This window comes from Solanum dulcamara, chromosome 2 (genome assembly GCF_947179165.1).
Source record: "Solanum dulcamara chromosome 2, daSolDulc1.2, whole genome shotgun sequence".
Taxonomy (NCBI): Eukaryota; Viridiplantae; Streptophyta; class Magnoliopsida; order Solanales; family Solanaceae; genus Solanum; species Solanum dulcamara.
Window position 1 is genome coordinate 20,118,452 of NC_077238.1, and position 19,711 is coordinate 20,138,162.

Consider the following 19,711-nt stretch of genomic DNA (forward strand, 5'->3'; position numbering starts at 1 on the left):
TGTCAATTTTGTGTCCTATGTGACATCCTACGTATATTGTGCCACGTAGGACATGTGTGTCTACTTGTTCAATTTTATACAAGTTTAAGTGCCTAATTGTGCACACTCAAAGTTGGAGAACATAAATGTAAAATGAGGTCAAGTTAAATGACATATTTATGTATTATGCCATAAATTATTCCGTGGTCCTATTGAATATTGTCCAAGTTACACTACCAATAGAGAACCACACACACAAAAAAAACAAGAAGAAAACAATTAGAAAGCAAGTACACATCCCAGGAAAAAGCACAAATAGAATGAAATAGAGAGCATAGAAACTTCAACTGGTTGTATCCCCTTCTTACTACACCAATAAATAAATCCACAAATTTCCTCTAGCACCCCCTTCAAGCCTCGACGTCAATGTCGACACTTCTATAGCATAATCCTAGTGATTATAGTGTGTATTGGAGGCGAACTTGGGATCTACAGTCCGTGAGTTCAGACTGAGTACGCTCTAAACATATTAGAACGTAGAACATAGAATTGAAAGATTAAAATGAGCAGAGCAAATGAGTACTTTGTGAAAAATCAACCTTAACGAATTGTATCAACTATTTACTGCTTGTGGCCAAGAGCCAACAATTTCTTAGGAGGTTAAACTTGTGCAGATCCTAAAAACCTATGCTTCTTCACAATCATTTGTTTCTATTTACAGATGGAAATTAAACAGCAGATGTAACGCACGATGAGGTTAATGAGAATTATAAACTAGCAATGCATAAATATGTGAAAGAGAAGGAATAATCTAATGTTTAACTGAGATCAATGTCAACCCTCTCCGGGATTGCCCTTTCGGTTTGGTTGGCACTGAGCTCCACACCTAGCTGTCCCTTATCGCCCGCGCCAAATGCATACAGCTTACCAGATTCTGTCAATGCAAATGTGTGGGCATTCCAGTATATTGAATTAGTGAGACTTATCTGCACCACTCTTTCATTCAGCTGCTTCAATGATGTTACAACTTCAGGGAATAAAACATTTGAGTGCCTGTTACCCTGAAATTCGGAATGGTCATTTTGTAAACAAAGAGTTAGAAGAACTCAACTTCAGCGGGATAGGAAAAAAATAGTGAAACTTTTAACATTTTCACTTGATATCCAACAGGATCATTGTTCAGGTGGCCACTCTATGTTTTTACAAGATGTTCAATGTTCTCCTATTCTAGTAAATCCAAGCCTATATGCACCCGAACACATGTAAAATATTCAAGAAGGAACCGAAGAGAGAGAAACGAAAAAGAATATCCAGAACAGACTAAAGCAATAAGTAAGCTGGACAAGGTATGCAGGCGAATAGACTTCTAAAACTATATCCAGCATCTCATTCTTGACGAAAAAACAATATGAGAAACCAAAATTATGAGAAGGCCAAACCTGTGCTTCAGCGGCAGCAGTATTATGCCCTAGACTAGATGATTCTCCACAACCAAATGAATAAACATTTCCGTCATCAGAAACCACAAAGGTTGTATAGTCACCTGTAGCAACATAAACAGCCTTTACGTTGCTTAGTGCTTCCACTACCTTAGGAGCTGATTCACAGTCTTCATTACCGTGACCCAAGCACCCATAACGACCCCAACCCCATGTACAGACCCTTCCATCATTCCCTACAACAGCAGCATGCCAAGCCCCAGCTGCAACAACTGCAGGTTGAATATTCAAAGTTTGAAACTGTTCAATTAACCTCGGGACTTTTTCATCAGTTCGTGTTCCATGACCAAGCTTTCCACCCAATCCACAACCAACAGAATACACAGACCTGATGTTTGCCAAAAGATGTCAAAGAAATCTCTTAGGAGACTCATTTCTTGATGTGCTACTCATGACATGATGCTAAAGGAGAAAACATTGAGATTCTTGTAAGCTATTCAAAATAGTCGCTAGCTAGGTTAGGACATTGAGTGATCAACATGGGTATATCAGATGTAATTTTTGGTACAGAAAGTGACTTATTCTCAAGAAAATGAAACAGACTTTCTAAAAGATGAAGAGGGAGCTTACATGCCACTAGGTTGACAAGCCAGAGCAAGAAGGTAGCAATATCCTGCTGCAATTTGCACCACTGGGATATTCTCTAATGCGCCTAATAATGGACGGGGTTCCAGATCAGCTTGCTCAGTTTGATGACCAAGTTTAGTTTCATTTCCCCAAGAGAATGTATAAACCCTTCCTTCTCTTGATAATACTGCAGTGAAGAAATTCCCAATTGCAGCTTGTACAACAAAGATGTCTTTTAAAGATTCAACCAGCTGAGGAGTTGTCACTACTTTATTTCCTTGGACGCCGTACTCAGCTTCGCCAAACGAATCTTTGCCAAATGCATACACCTTCCCAGTGTCACTGATCAGCATAGTCCTGCCAGCCCCAACAGCTGCCTGAATAACACGAATGCCTTGAAGTGATCTGGAAAATAGAAAGCTCTATTAAACTCCCTGTGTTTCTCAATTCACTTAGCCATACAACTTGAGGTATATATATAGAAAATTAGGAACCTAATTGGGTGAGGCCGCCATTCCTCTTCTGTGGTTCCATTTCCAAGCTGCCCTGAGCTATTAGACCCGAATGAGTACGCAACTCCTTTTGCACTCACAGCAATACTATGACCAGGGCCAGCTACTGCGTGTGATTTTTCCCGCCTGGAACATGCTTCCCCAGCTAGCAGGAATCTTAGAACAAGCTTCCAGGAGCCCCCACATTTTTGCTTCAGATCATGACATTGCTCCTGAGTCATTGGCTTAAATATAGCTCTTTTTCGGCACATATCAAGAGCTGCCAGCTCTGCTAAGGAGAGCTCGTTATCGGGTGCAAAGTTAGCAGGCTGCAGAAAGAAAGAGCAAGTAGCCTGCAAGACACATTATAAAGGAAATGAGCAGCACCATCAATTCAAAGCCAAATTAATGATTTAATGTGTACAACACCAAGTAAACAAACACTTGCCTCTAGAGTTGCAAGGTCCTGTGGATCCAAATTACATCCAGTAAGCACATGAAGAACGATAGACGGGTTGGCTGACAATGGGAATTCGCCAGGAGTCACATTCCCAAAGCAGTGCCGCACTTGTCTTTGAAATGTTGAGGTTACAATAGTAGCAGCAATAGGTTGTTCAGCAATGTTATGGTATTGAACACTCGAGGTTCCACTCGTCGAAGCGTCCATGGGCACTGCTAGATTCTGCAGTGCCCCAATTAGGCAATGGGAGGATTTCTAAATCACTATAAAACCAAAAAAATGCACATACATAAGAAATTACTCTCTGAGCACATTCCAACAATTATCTAGCACAAAAGTTTCCATTTTTAGCAAGAAGAATCTTGAAGTTTACCTTAAATTGGAAGCTGATCACAAAAATTTCAAGCCTCACACCTACAAACAATAGAAAATCATCATCACTCAAACAGATTTGACGAAAAGGAAATTACAACTCAAGCCTATGATCTTATCAAATAATGTTCAAACTCAAGACATAGAAACCATAAAAAGTCAAGAAATACAGTAATTTACAGCAGGAAGCAACAGAGACAGATTCTACAAGAAACCCAACTCAAGGGTTACAGATACAGAAAGGCAAAGGTAACTGTAACGTGAAGGATACCAAAATACCAATCCTTCAACAGAGGATATTCCTATTCCACCTCACAAAAGAAATTCTCAAATAAAATTAATGATCAATCAATCAAACATAATAAAGTTTTGATCTTTATTGTGCTAAGGGTCTAAAGACCATCAGATGATCCTAGCTACAAGTGAGAATTATATAATAAATATACATGGGTAACTCTTAAAAGTCTCTACATTTTGATCATCAAAGATCCAAGAAAACATCAAATTCAAGAAAGAAAGAAAAAAACAAAAAATTATTACATGACAAAGAGCCCCAAAGATTCCTCAAAACCCATGTGAATTTTTTTTCAAGAAATCTATACTATTCTGATCAAACAAGATGAGTAACCAAGTGGGTATCAGATCAAAAGACTGATCAAGCGTTTTTTCTTTTTTAACTTTTATTTTACTTTTTGGATAGCGATATAAGCAGAAAAAATAGGTGATTTGATGGGATGTATTTTTTTTGGAAGAATTTCAATTTTAGCTAAATAAAAAATGGGATTATTTTGTTCTCAGAAGTATATATAAAGGGTGGAACCGAAGGGAAGATGATGAGGTGTCTCTCAAGAGAAAACCAAAGCTAGAGGCTTGGATATATATACTGACACCCACACATTGCATATCCATCATTGCTGTGTACCCTCAAACTACGCTGGTTGCTTTTTGCACGTCACCCTTCTTGTTACCTTGTGGTAACTCAATACTAATTTTTAGACTACCACAATACCCTCTTTTTCTTGTTTTGTTTTACCCATGGAGCATGGGTATTACTTTATGGATTATTAATATTTAAAAGTAAGTTTATTTATCTCTAAAATTGATGTGGTAAAAAAAAATAAAAAAATAAAAGCATGAGTGTCGGATAAAAATTTAAAGTGAAAAAATAAACAAAATCCTCCTTACACTCTATTCCAACGTCTCTTCTTCTTCACGCATACCTATTGTCCCCTCCTTCTTCATTCTTTATTTTATCATAATTTTTTATTTTTCATCACAATCTCAAAGTATGAGATAACAAAATAGCATCGAAAAACCTCTCTCTTGCCACCACCGCCATCGCCGTTTTCGGTGATTCTTCAAGTATTTTTAGAACATAAAAATACGTATTTAAACCTAATGAAAACTTTCCCTTTAAGTTTCAATACAATAGTCATCTATATAATTGCTTATTAGATAATTGTAGGGGTAAAATTCACGCTCGATAAATGGATAAACCAACTTACGACACATGCCTGAATTCAAATCGGAGAGACATTGATCCTCTTTACCTCAGTCCAGGAGAATCCTGGGATCGCAATCCTCGGTATGAATTGGACTGGTACATTGCCTCGATACAACCAAAGCCTCCCTTTCCCCCGCCAAAAAAAATTCAACTATCGCACCCTCATATTAATCCCTGGTTAGATCATTGGTTAGCATCGAGTCTAGAGTTGGTTTGTTCCAATCGGTCTCGAGCCCAATGTCAGAGCTTAGTCACATGCTACTAAAATAGCCTTTTCAAAACTAACATATAGTTTTTTCACAATATGGCATAGGTTTTGGCCTATAAAAAGAACCTGCTCAGAAGAGAGAAAGGCATGAATTGCCCTCTCCAAAAAGATGAGAAGTTCCATTTTAGGGTTATGATGAAATAGGGCATTTGACCCCTTTTCTTCTCTTGTATTTTTTCCTTTCTTTGACTAGTTTACATTCTTGTATTTAATCTCTACTTTGTTGGTTTATCTAAATGGATCTTGATCGAGCTTAATTCAGTTGTCTTCAACTCCTCTTTACAAATCTATTGTTATCCGGAATGACAAACTTTTTTGATAAACAGTTTGATATCGTTTGTAGGGAGACAATTAAGATATTATTTTGACGTATTGGTCTAACTATTTGTTGCACCACCAAAATTTATCCCCTGAAAAATGGTTGTCATATCTGGGACTAAACATTATGATTTGTCTGTTGATACTTACCATAGTAACGATCCCTCCATCCTCGGATATATTATAATCAGTGGAATTTAGGTGCTTACAAGGTCCGGAACACCCTCAAGAACAAGAATAATTAAAGGAGTAAGGACAAAGATGGAAAATGAGAGAGAGAATGGGAGGACAACCCAGCCTCTGCCCGTAAATTAGGCCAAGTGAGACATCTGGATGAGGAAACGAGCCTCGATTACTCCAGAGACAAAAAATTCTAGGGCCTCATTTGTTTGCATTTAATGCAGATCTGCATAGTTTAGGCCTTAAATCATTAAGTGCATTATTTTTACATTAAGATTTAATTATTTATTTGGTTTGAATAAGTCTTAATCATTAAAATCTTGAACAAAGTCTTAATATCATGAAGAGGTATTTTTTATGGATAATTTTCACCACAACTTTATCGACAATCATTGGTCATCACCTCTATCATTGCAATCAGTATCATTATTATTAACAACCATCTCCTTTGCCAAACATCCACCACCACCAACCACATCTACCATCAAAATCACCATTATTGTCATGAATCACTATTGTATGTTGCTATCACACCTACAATATCCATTTATAATTATACCCATTATTGTCGCCACTGTCATTATCGGCACCACATCCACCACCATTGTTATCAATCCTTACTATCAATCACTTCCAGCATCACAACTAGCACAATCGCTAATTACCTCCAACACATCGTCAACCACCACATATTCTTTAGCCATCACTATCAACACTGCCAACTACTAACATCAATCAACTTCGCCATCACAACCACTATCACTACTATCAACCATCACCATCACGCCAACCCCTATAATACTAATCATCGCCACTATTATAATGACCACTAACCACCTTAAGGACAGTAAAAAATATGGGACACCTCTTGAAAGATAAGCCACAATAATTTAGCCAAGATCTTTTGCATAAAATCGGTGGCACTAATTTAGCAGAAATTGAAGGTGGAGCAACGACAAACTTATTTTCCTATGATGGATATGCAAACTTCATGGGCCCTTCAAACTAAGGCAGATGAATATCGTTCTGTCAAGAGATAACTATCATGCCTCGGGAGGGTACCTTAGACGTGGTCGCCACTCATAAATCATTATTGGTCCCCAAGCAAACCACTTGACCTAATCACTGGTCCAATCATACAATAGAAGACTCAAAAGTAAGGAAAAACACCTTATAGATGGTCACTTGATCAATAACTCAAAGAATAAAGGCCAAAGGCCAACAATCAAATTCAAATCTATGTCGTAAGAATAGTCTAAGAGTAACTAGTCAAGATATAATGACATCAAATCAAACTATCACTGTCTAGTCTATGAAGCCTCTACCTCTACTATCTAGATGGGGCTTATTACAAGTTCATGGAGAACTCAATGAAAGAAAAGTACTATCTCAACATAATGAAAGATAAGTGTGGAATCTTCCGAAAGTAGGGAGGACTCACCAAAGCTGATGACAAATCTGATACTCAACTAAGCGCTTGTTAATGATCTCTAATACCTATCTCTGCATTATGAAAAGATGCAGACCCAAATGGACGTCAGTACGTGGAATGTACGAGTATATAAAATGGCAGGGAAATAATATCCATCAAGATAGAATAAGCTCAAATTATAATAAGAAACTCAATCAGGATATCACAAGTCTAAAGTAAATATGATTTAGATAGGAAAAATCTTATGCCAATCAAACCAATCATTTAGAGTACTATCAAGACCTATCTGGGAGTTTCTCTTATCCGACAATTATCACCTATGATCCGATGAGGTACAACGAGCCGACGTCGTTGCCACATCCATCTAATACTTTGTCAAGATAAGGAACGAATTAACTAATCATGGATCCATAATTAATCATTCAAGTCCACTTTAGGGATAATAAGGGAATTCATCTGATTTACTGTACAATTCTCACCTACATTGGCTACATAGTTATTGAGTTCGAGTTGTTATTTACTTTTACCCAATTCAGTGATCGATACTCCTCTCAAAACTCAACGCTCATAACACTCTATCCACTCAGGTCAATTTGGTCATTCGACAAGTCTCATTTGGACTCTTATCAATTCTATCATAATCAAACCTCTCAACCAATCATATTATCCAATCAATCCCAATCATATCTTTCAAGAGTAGTTTAGATATGCATTTTTGACAACATTTAATTCTATTCAATCATTTGGGTTCAATTTGTGAAAATACAAAGGACCTTCAAGTTTCATTAAGGCTACATTCATGTTCAATCCCATTCACATTCAAGGCATTCATAGTTCATGATTTTAGACTCCATCATTACATAGGGACATTCAAATATTGGTAAATTTCTAATTAGGATTCATGTAAAAAAAGGCCAAATCATTTGTTACAAGTATTATAGTCATAAAACAATCATCAATATCATATTATGGAAGAATATACTAAGATTTAAGGAAACTTTTCAAGAAATTACTCATGAAAGACCCAATTCAGCTCAATTCCACACGCCAACTAATTAGGGCACATGGAAGAACTCAAATCCATGTTTTAGTTAGGCTTACATATATGGAATGTAGACTAGGCAATCAAATTGCAAAGGATTTGCTTGAATCTCTTGAATCATAGCCTCTTCTCCTCTCCTTAGCCCTAGCTCTTAAATTAATTTTGCGTAAAAAAACTTAGGAACATGTTTAGGAACATGTTTAGGAACTGTTTCAAGATCGAAAATGACTAAGGAAGTCAAGAGTTAAGTATAGGAGGGATGGAGAAAAGTCTGGAATGCCCCTCACTTAAAACTAAAAATAACACATAAATTACATTCAGTGAATGCGTTTTACGAACAATTAATGAAAATGAGCTATGTTGGGGCAGTTCCATGGCGCAGAGCTATCGCGCACTCTTCTGGTTAAACAATTTTGTCCAAAAAAAAATCATCTTTTAATTTGGTTGACCTAAAATTCAATCGAAATCACTTTTCCAGATGATTTTCTCCCTAATCAATATTTTGGCCTTGATTTGGACAAAAAAATTAGGAATAATACATTATGCGAGAGTGCTATCCTCTAGAGGTATTTTTGTAATTTTAGGGGTATAACAATATCTCCCCACGTTGTGGGATTTCACTGGGTTGTTGTTGTTGTTGTTGTTGTTGTAGGGGTATAACAATATCTCCCTCTTAGGATCATTCATCCTCGAGTGATGAGTAAACTAAAGATGGAATCGAGGCACAAATAACAATCAAGACTCAATCATTCAACCAATCAAATGCTCTAAACAATCAACTATTCAAACTCAAGGATGGACATACCAATTCAAATCAAGAATAGAGATATTACCTTCAACATTCTCATCAATGGGCATAAGTAGATGTGGATATTTGGCTTTTATATCTTCCTCAGCTTCTTATTTACCTTTGAAGTCAAGTACACATGTTTTTAATATATCCTCCATTGTTTGAATGGTGTGCTTTGCCTGACTATCTGTCTGGGGATGAAAGGTTGTACTAAGATTCACCTTTAAATCCAATCCTTTCAAAAATGATCTCCAAACCTGGGAGGTGAATTGAGCTCCTCTGTCTGGATGATAGACAAGGGAACCCCATGCAATCTGACAATTTCCTGAATGTACAATCTAGCATAATTCTCTGTGGTGTATGTCGTCTTAACTGCCAAGAAGTGGGCTGATTTGGTCATTCTATTCACAATAACCCAAATCAAAACATGTTGCTTTTGGGACCTTGAAAAACCTATAATGAAGTCCATATTGATCATCTCTCACTTATATTCAAGGATGTTAAAGTTCTGAGCCAATCCATACGACTTTTGATGCTCAACTTTAACCTGTTGATAATTCAGACATTTAGAAACAAATTCAGCAATATCTGTCTTCATTCCACTCTACCAATAGACTTCTCTCAAGTCATGATACATCTTTGTAGAATCAGGATGAATAGAGTATCTGGAACTATGAGCTTCACCCAAATCCTTTCTCGGACATCATCAATATTCGGGACACATAATCTATTTTGGTACCTTACATTACAAGAAATTTAGCCTTGGGCAACACTCATTTTGGATAACGCCTAAAAAGTATTGCCAAAAGCAACTACGGTAACACTTTTGTAAGTGTGGCCTTTGTCAAGAGGTTTTGACAACAAAATATAAGCAATGTGCATAACACGTCCTCTTTATTTACAAAGACTACACTTTTACATGTTGCCTAATGTTAAAATAATTACCTACGCTTATTCAAATTATTAGCAATACTTCTCAAGTTTTATTTGTTGGTATGTTTATAAGCAACACTGTACAAACGTGGTCTAATTTATTTTGTGAAATTTCATACAAAAAAATTCACCTAAAGCTTTTTCCTCTAAAAGGTTTCCAACATAAACTCTTTCCTCTAAAATATTGCTCTAACCTATCTTAGCTACTTGTCACTTTAGGGTTTGAAACTCACCTCTTCTTCACCAAATTGACAATCTTAGTAGAAGTAGAAGATCTAATTACTTCAATTGATTTCTCCAAAGGTGTAAGTTACTTCAGCCTGTTTCTCAAGACAACAATAAAGGTTTCATATTCTCGATTTCATTCAAAAACAACATCGGATTTATTCGAAATTTGAATCTAATTAGTGAAATTTTAGTATTTTAATTTCTTTCTTCTAAATATAGAGAAAATTGATTTCTCTGGAAAATTCTAAAACTATGCTTCTTATGAATTTAGAACATGGGTTAAACAATTTATAGATTTTTTTAGTGTCCCTTGTTTGAATTGCTTTATGTCTTAATTTCTTTAGTTTGTTAATTTTTATTTGTTTGTTTTGGGATTGACAGCTTCTAACTGTTAAAATGAGATACAAATAATGCACTCGATTCTTTGCCCCATATACATATATTATGTATAATATATTTCTTTAATGAATATTATTATTTTTATAAATTTTATGCCATGTGTTCTTTAAATTCTCAAAATAGAAAGAAAAACAAAAATAAAGGCATTGAATGGGGCCTGTTAATTTTCGAAGAGTGCGTATGACATTGCTATCAGTTTAGAACTTTGCAGAAAAATATTTTTTATTTATTTTTATATTTTGTTAGAATACATGTTTGTTGCTTACTCTTTTTTTTACATACTTTGTAGCGTGCAACCAAAGAGAACAATGAAGAACCATCAAAGTTTGAAATGTTTATTGCAACTCGTACGAAGAATGGAAAGCAAGTTGATCTTGAAACCGAAGTTGTAATAGTAAGTAATGCTTTTATCCATCAATTAATTTTAAAGACCCTAACTTTTGAACGAAGTAATAATGTATTTACAATAACTCAAATGTGTTATTTCTAGCTTGCTTATGATAAAATTCTTGGCCTTTTAGATCTCAACTTGCTTTATCAAGTTAATCACTAATATATTTCTTATAAACTGAACTTTAAAATTGTCAAAACTCGAGGAAAACAATAGATGACTCATTTAAGGTAGTGTTTGAAACTGAGCAGTCTGGTCAAGTTCGATGCTATGGCAGATCTGTTACAACAACTTTTTTAAAAAAAATGAGAAAATCATAAAAATCAAACAAAAGCATATTGATGAAATCTCCTCATTTAAGGAAGAAGTTATATGTAATGATCCTGAGTGTCATTTTTGATAAAATTAATGTTTTATCCTTCCCATTAGTTTCTTTGAGTCACTTTTGATTGGGTCTGAAAGTTAGTTTTTGAAAATATTGTGAAAAGTTGAGGTTTTGCTTGAGAAATGAGATTTAAAGGCTTAAGTAGTAAAAGTTTGAGTTTCGAAGTCATTTGAATTTTCAAAATAAAATTTTGTCAATTGCATCAGCTCTGGAATGTGTAAATTGGTCTAGAAGAATTTTCGAAATTAGATTTGGAGTTAAAACATGGAATTTAGGTCTGAAGTTGAAAATTGAGTTGAAGTTTGGTTCAAGTTTGACTTTGGTCAACATTTGGGGTTCGGATGCTCGGATTAAAATTCTGATAGTTTCCATGATTTTGAGAGGTGATTCTAATGCTAGAAATGTCTTCGTTATAATTTTTGGAGGTCCCGAGGGTATTTTAGGTATTTCAAGTGTCGAAACTAGTTTTTGCGACTTATCAGATTTTGGATTAAGAAGACCTTGAATTCAAATTTTGATGATTCCATTGAGTCCAGAATGTCAAATTTAGTAGGGATCCATATATGGTTTGTGTATATGGGGTTTTGAATGAATCTCGAGGGTCCATTTTGGAACTTTGAGACTTGCCAAAAATTTGCTATCTAGTGCCTGACAATTCCTTCTCCGCGTTCGCGATGCCTTCTCCGCATTTGCGGAGGGTAACACTTTTAGATCTGGGTATAAATTTATCATTTGTTACTCCATTCCTAGCTAATAGGTTTGATGTGTCACCCGAAATGCTATTAGAGCCCTATTTGGTATCTACCCCCGTTGGTGAGTCGGTTTTTGCTAGAAAGGTCTATAGGGGTTATCCCGTTTCTATCTTGCATAAAGTTATTCCTTGTGATTTTATTGAGCTTGACATGGTAGATTTTGATGTCATTCTTGGGATGGATTGGTTACATGCATCTTATGCTCCCATAGATTGTAGGACTCGTTGAGTCAAGTTCCAATTTCCAAATGAGTCCGTTATTAAAGGCTAAGTTCATTTCTTATGTTAATGCCCAAATATTTATTGCTAAGGGTTGTATTTACCACATTGTAAGGGTTAGGGATGTCGACTCCGAAAGTCCTCCTCTTGAGTCAGTTCCCGTAGTCAATGAGTTCCCCGATGTCTTTCCCAATGACCTTTTCAGTGTCCCTCCCGAAAGGGAAGTTGATTTTGGTATCGATCTCCTCCCCGATACCCAATCTATCTCTATTCCTCCTTACTATTTGACCCCAGCGGAATTGAAAGAGTTGAAGGAACAATTAAAAGACTTGTTAGAAAAGGGGTTCATAAGGTCAAGTGTTTCGCCATGGGGTGCTCCCGTGTTATTTATGAGAAAGAAGGATGGTTCACTTCGAATGTGCATGGACTACCGGCAATTAAATAATATTACCATTAAGAACAAGTATCCAATCCCTAAAATAGATGACTTGTTTGATCAATTGTAAGAGGTAAGTTAGTTCTCCAAGATCGACCTTCGGTCTGGCTATCACCAACTAAGGGTGAGGGAGCGTGACATTCCCAAAATGGCTTTTCGAATAAGGTATGGTCACTTTGAGTTTGTGGTGATGAGTTTTGGTTTGACGAATGCATCGGCGGTATTCATGAACTTAATAAATAAGGTGTTCAAACCTTACCTTGATACTTTTGTGTGGTCTTCATTGATGATATTTTAATTTACTCTCAGGGTGAGGAAGAACATAAGAATCATTTGAGGGTTGTGCTTCAAAAGCTGAGGGATAGGCAATTGTTTGCAAAATTTAGTAAGTATGAATTTTGGTTGAAGGAGGTAGCATTTCTTGGTCACGTAGTGTCCTATGATGGGATCAAGGTTGATCCTAAGAAAATGGAGGCATTCAAGAATTGGCCTAGACCATTGTCTCCTTCAGACATTAGGAGCCTCTTGGGTCTAGCTGGAAACTATAGAAGGTTCGTCGAAAGATTTTCTTCCATCCCATCGACTATGAAGAAATTGACCCAAAAGAAAGCCAAATTCATATGGACAGATGAGTGTGAGGAGAGTTTCCAAACCTTGAAAGATCGACATACCTCCGCTCCTATTTTGACTCTATCGGAAGATTAGAAGGATTTGTGGTTTATTGTGATGCTTCAAATATTGGTTTAGGTTGTGTCTTAATGCAAAATGGCAAGGTTATAACCTATACTTCTAGGCAATTAAAGGTGCATGAGTGTAACTACCCTACCCATTACCTTGAATTAGCGGCCGTTATTTTTTCTTTGAAGATTTAGCAGCATTACCTTCATGGGGTGCATGTGGATGTGTATACCGATCATAAAAGTCTTCAATATGTGTTCACCCAAAGGGACCTTAATCTAAGGCAAATGAGGTGGCTAGAACTCTTTAAGGACTATGACATGAATGTGCACTATCATCTGGGTAAAGCCAATGTGGTTGCTGATGCACTTAGTAGAGTGTCTATGGAGAGTGTGGCCCATGTTGATGAAGGAAAGTGGGAGATGGTGAAAGATGTTCACCGGTTGGCTAGATTAGGGGTGAAGTTGTGTGGTACCGATGACAGTGGTATGGTTATTCAAAATGGGTCTGAATCCTCTTTGGTGGTGGATGTTAAGTCAAAGCAAGATCTTAACCCGACGTTTATTGGGTTAAAGAAGTTGGTGAAGGAAAGAAGGTAGAGGTCTTTCCCCAAAGGGGAGATGGGGTGCTATACTACCAAGGTCGGCTATGCGTTCTTGATGTGGATGGTCTAAGGAGTTTGATCTCGATGGAGGCTTATAATTATACATACGCCATTCATCCTGGTTCGATAAAAATGTACCGAGACTTAAAAGAGTTCTATTGGTGGGGTTGCATGAAGAAAGACATAGAAAGGTTCGTGTCCAAATGTCTGAATTGCCAACAAGTGAAGGCTAAACATCAAAGGCCGAGTGGCCTAGCCCAAGATATTGAAATCCCTACTTGGAAGTGGGAAGATGTGAATATGGATTTTGTAGTGGGTTGGCCTCATACCCGAAAGCGTCATGATTCAATTTGGGTAATTTTTGATAGAATGACTAAGTCGGCTCACTTCCTACCGGGTAAGACTTCCTATAGTGTTGAAAACTATGCCAAATTATATATTCGGGAGTTGGTGAGGTTTCATGGTATGCCATTATCCATTATTTCGGATCGTGGTACCCAATTCACTTCTCACTTTTGGAGATCATTTAAAAAGGGCCTCGTTACTAAGGTAAAATTAATCACCAATTCAATCCTTAAACCGACGGACAAGCCAAAAGAATGATCCAAATAGTAGAGGATATGTTAAGGGCTTGTGTGTTGGAGTTTAAAGGAAATTGGGATGATCATCTACTGCTCATCGAGTTTGCCTATAATAATAGTTACCACTCAAGTATTGAGATGGTGCCGTTTGAGGCTTTGTATGGGAGATGATGTAGATCTCTGATTGGTTGGTTCAAAGTAGGTGAATGACCTTGTTGGGCCCCGATTTAGTTCTTGATACTTTAGAGAAGGTGAAGATCATTAGAGAAAGGTTGAAGACAACTCAAAGTCGTCAAAAGTCCTATTTCAACACTAGAAGAAGGGATCTTGAGTTTAGTGCGGATGATTGGGTGTATCTGAAGGTTTCACCTATGAAGGGTGTGGTTTGATTTAGAATTTATCATATTCAAACATAGCTCCGAAAAAGGGTATTCCGTAAAAAGAAGATTCATCTGACCAACTATAGAAGATCTAGATGCATTTGACTTCATCCATGACATCAATAGTCCTCCATTTGACATCACCCATGACATCACAATCCTCAATTAAATTTTTAGATTTTCCTTTATAATTATTTTAATTATTGTTAGGTCCCTACTTTACACCTATAAATACCCACCTTATTTCATCATTTTGTTCATCAAGCTTTCTCAAGCAACTCTTCTCTCTATACACTTCTTTACTCATTCTCAAAATATACTTTTAGTTCTTAGTAGTATAGAAATACTATTCCTGTGATTCATATACTCCGGGTAGTATACAAAATGCTCCGGCGAGGAGAAAAGGCTAGGATTCAAGAGTGTTAATTAAGTACTTCAATCCTGCGTAACGCTTCAGATTCCAGGTATGTAAGGCTTCAATGAGAGTATTCCTTCCACTCTCATGCCTAATGTATTTGGATTATTTGATAAATTATGTTTACTTTCTTTAAGCTTTACTCTAAGTTATGTGGGTGTTTATCCATGGATTTTTTCATCTATGTAGTTCAAGACTCTTTCAACTAAATCTCTTGAATTCAAGTAAGATTTTCTTATGGGTAATTCTTATTTTTATTTAATAGCATGAATCATGGTTAAACTAATGATTAGTCATCTATTTTGATGCAAAATGATTTCATATGTATGAATTGATGGTTTGCAAGTATTTTTTCTATTTAGCTCTTTAAAGGTTCTTGAAATTCATGGTGGGTTGTTTAAAGCATGATTTTTGATTGATGGATTTCAAAGTATTTATGCATAATTTCATTTACATTCATGTTTTAAAGTTGAAGTGATTTGAATCCACCTAGTTTTACTATGTTTTTAATGAATTTTGACTTAAAAACTTTGACTCCAAATGAATGTTTATGAAAGCAATGTCTATGATCAAAAAGGAGTCTTATGAAATGATAGAATGATGAACTGATATGAATGATGGATTTTTTAGGCAATAAGGACAATTCTTGCATATTTGAATTACCAAATATTTTAATGATCTATTCTACTGAATATGATATTTTGAATTCTCAAGCTATATGCTATGACTATTTTGAAGTATTAAACTATTCTGTGGGATTGACTTAGCATCGAATGGGTCATTGAGGTGGAATTCGATAAAGGAATCCTAGTAGCAACCCTTTGTCTCATTAACTATATGCCAACATAGAAGCCGTTGTGTCTTAGGCTAATGGATCCATAAATAGCCCTTAAAGTTAAAGTTAAAGAAATGAATGAAGTTGACGAAGTTCTACCAAGAAAGTAGTCTCCCCGGCCAACGTAGGGGATTATATTGGATTCCATGTAATAGCTTGCATGGTCTTAAATGTCGGTTATGGTCATTTTTACACAAAATAAATGTTTTAAAGGGTATCTATATGATTGATTATGCATGCATTGCATTATGTTTCATATTACATAAATGTTTTAATGTTTCCTCAATATTCATGCATGCCTACATACTTAGTACATTCAAAGTACTAACGCATACTCTTTTGCCTACATGATATCACCATGTAGGGACCGGTGCTTCTCTACGTGGCTAGTTAAGATTTCGTTTGAAGAATACTTTTGGTGAGTTCTCATATTCTGGGAACAATATTCCTTTATCTTTCTAGCTTATGATATGTTGAGATCTTTAGACACTTACTATGACATTTCTTTCTATTATGATTGAGGATGAGCTAGGGACTTGTCTTAGCCCCGTTAAATCTAAAAGTTAGAGGTATTGTTGGACATATATAAGATTAAGATTTACTATTATAATTTTTGCTTGTTTATTTATTGTCATTACCTATTAAAAGGCTAAAAAAATGTCAAGATGCTTGTTTGAGGTATTTTCGGGTTCCTCATTTGCCATGTCACATCTAGGCCCTAGGCTTGGATCATGACAAGTAGATTTCTAATTACTTGAGGAATATTTTCATCTAAAAATAACCAGATTTCGAGTTCGTTTCTGATATGACATTTTTGATCATTTTACCCTTTTAACCCAAATTGCTTGATTTTAGTGTCAAAAGATTCAAAATATGATTGTGAGTCTATATTTGATTAGATTATGGTGATTTGGAGTATCGTTAGAGGGGAAAAGCTTTAAGTTCAGTTTTGTTAAGTATGTTGAACTTTGTATTTTTCTATGTGAGGGGATTAGGGTGTTTTGGGTCATTAGATTGAATAGAATTATATAAGTAGTATGATAGTGGAATTTGAATCAGGGTAATTGTCTAAGTGTTGTGAATTACGAGGTATTGATCTATTGTGTGATTGTGGAGCATATGACATTTTATGTGAATATTTATCCTATTTCACTCATTCTTGTGCATATATTATATTTGTGATGGATAAGGAATGATATGAGTGAGGTATTGGATATTGGGACTAAAGTTTCTACCGGTCGAGGTGATTTGCCGAGGTTTCTTCCGGCAGCTAAGGTCTCCTCCGGCAGATATTATGCCCGAGGTCACTTTCGGCAGATATTGGCTGTGATCTTTTCCAGCGAATACATGGTCTATGTAAGGCCCTCATAGATTTTAGTCTGAGGTGATCAACATATCTGTATCATAGGACAGATATGCATTATGATTATCTGATATTGCATTTGCATCTATTTTATTTTATGATTGATTATGATTTGAGATTTTCTGTGTTGCCTGAGTATGGTAGTGAGAACAGATATATGCTTATCGATTGTCTTGTATTCTGGTATGATTGTGATATAAACTTTGTAGATTGGGTTGTCTGAATGAAGGTGTATAAGTTATGGAGGATTATTGTTGGGATGTCAGGAGTACCTGTGTTCTGTATTGCTTTACTTAGGGTTTAGTTTTCATTTTGCTGAGTACCATGTTGTTGGTGCTCACCCCTTGCTTCTACATTCATGTAGAATCTGAGCCCGGTACCTCCTTCTCTTTGTACTCTTTTGATCGGCCGAGCTTCTGGATGCTTGAAAGGTAGCGGCTTGTCTTCTTCGGCAGACTCTCGTCATCTATTTACTTTATGCTTTGTTCTACTTGAGAACTGAGACATATAGACTTGCATCTTTTTTATTTCAGTTGAAATAGTGGATTGTACATATGACACCAAGTCTTGGATAGTTAGAATTTAATTTCTCGCTAATCCTTATCTATATCATATTAGACTTTACATTTCCGCTTTCATCTTTGCTTATTTTGTATTGTTTAGACTCTTAGACTGACTCATCTTGGTGGGTTAGATGAGTTCATCATATCCAAATTTGGGTCATGACAAATTGGTATCAGAGCCCCAGGTTCTTAGGTCTCACATGTGGATAAGCCCAGTCTAGTAGAGCTTTAAAGATCATTTCAGAGACGTCCGCCACTTATCTTTGAGGGGCAATTGAGACTGTTAGAAAATTCTCTTTTTACTTCTTTCAATTTTATCGTGGGTGGATTCTTGTATAAGTGCTGAGTTATTGTGTGTTCTTTCAGCAGATGGCTAGGACTCGAGCATCAGCTTTTGCTGGATGAGAGAAGCTTGCCACGAGAATGCTACTGAGACCTCATCTCAGGGTAGAGGTAGAGGCAGAGCAAAAGGACACGATAGTGGTCGGGGCTGAGGAGAGACACCAGCCAGGGATCATGAGAGGGGCATTTCTCTTGAGCTGGCAATAGAGGCCAGAGGAGAGCAGGTTCCTCCCGAGTATGCGAAAGCACCAGTACTACATGATGCATTATTAAGGGTTTTGGGCGTGCTTGAGACTTTGGCACAGACTAGCAGTGCAGTAGGCACACCCGGTACATCACAGACCCTAGTGAGGGTCCAGGTCCCAGACCAGCATTAGGATCCTGAGGCTTAGATACAGGCGGGACAGCTGCTAGTAGTCCCTATAGATGAGGTTCCCCCAGCACCAGTAGTCGAGGTTTTGGACACACGAGTAGCTGCATTGACTAAGGATGAGAACGGTCGTTATGAGAAGTTCAGAAAGATGGACCCACCACAGTTCCAGGATGGGAAGACCGAGGATGCATATGAGTTCTTGACCACTTATAAGGAGTTGCTTGAGACAGTTGGGTTGGCTGAGTCCCATGGTGTTTGATGTGTTACTTTTCATCTTTGTGGGCAGGCTAGAGAGTGGTGGATGACATATTCTAGATCTTTACTAGTTGGATCCCCTCTAGTGACTTGGGAGTCATTCACTAGTATTTTTTATAATCATTTTGTCCCTTGGAGTGTGGTGGACGAGAGTATCCTCAAGTTTAAGAGCTGAGGCAGGATAGGATGTCCGTTTCTGAGTATGACATTCACTTTTATCAGCTAGACAAATATGCCACCATTATAATCTTCGATAAGACCGAGAGGGTTCATTATTTTGTGAGAGGTTTAACTTATTCTATCAGGCAATCGGTATTTTGGGTATCTAGAGATAGAACCTCTTTTTAGTGGGCGGTTAGTACTGCTAAGGAGGTCGAGTTGATACAGAAGAGGAGTTCGGGGATTCTAAGAGGGCCTGTGCTTTTGGACAGTTTTTGGGTACCTCATCTAGAGGTAGAGATTCTTATAGAAGAGGTGGTTCCTTTGAGTGCAGAGGGCTAGTTCATGGCTCTATACTAGCATCTGAGGGAGGACACAGTCACCGTGGATCATACAATTTGGGTCAGAGTTTATCTGGTTCACAGCATAGGCCTGCGGACTGGGTGGTTACAGTATCCCTCTTATTTCTCTATATCAACTATCGTTTTCGAGATTGTGTTTTGGGTGTGGATCCCCAGA

At 36.9% G+C, this 19,711-nt stretch overlaps 1 protein-coding gene across 1 annotated transcript; it reads right to left on the reverse strand.

The window, feature by feature from the left end:
• Window positions 1-542: 542 nt before the first annotated feature.
• On the reverse strand, window positions 543-4,231 carry LOC129880420 (ultraviolet-B receptor UVR8). Its single transcript, XM_055954449.1, has 7 exons — window positions 3,909-4,231; window positions 3,370-3,410; window positions 2,985-3,259; window positions 2,540-2,889; window positions 2,049-2,450; window positions 1,419-1,806; window positions 543-1,040 (listed from the first exon to the last, which is right to left on the reverse strand). Exons 3-7 carry the CDS (start codon window positions 3,201-3,203, stop codon window positions 798-800), a joined length of 1,602 nt encoding a protein of 533 aa, XP_055810424.1. The 5' UTR covers window positions 3,204-3,259; window positions 3,370-3,410; window positions 3,909-4,231; the 3' UTR covers window positions 543-797.
• Between the last annotated feature and the right edge of the window lie 15,480 nt (window positions 4,232-19,711).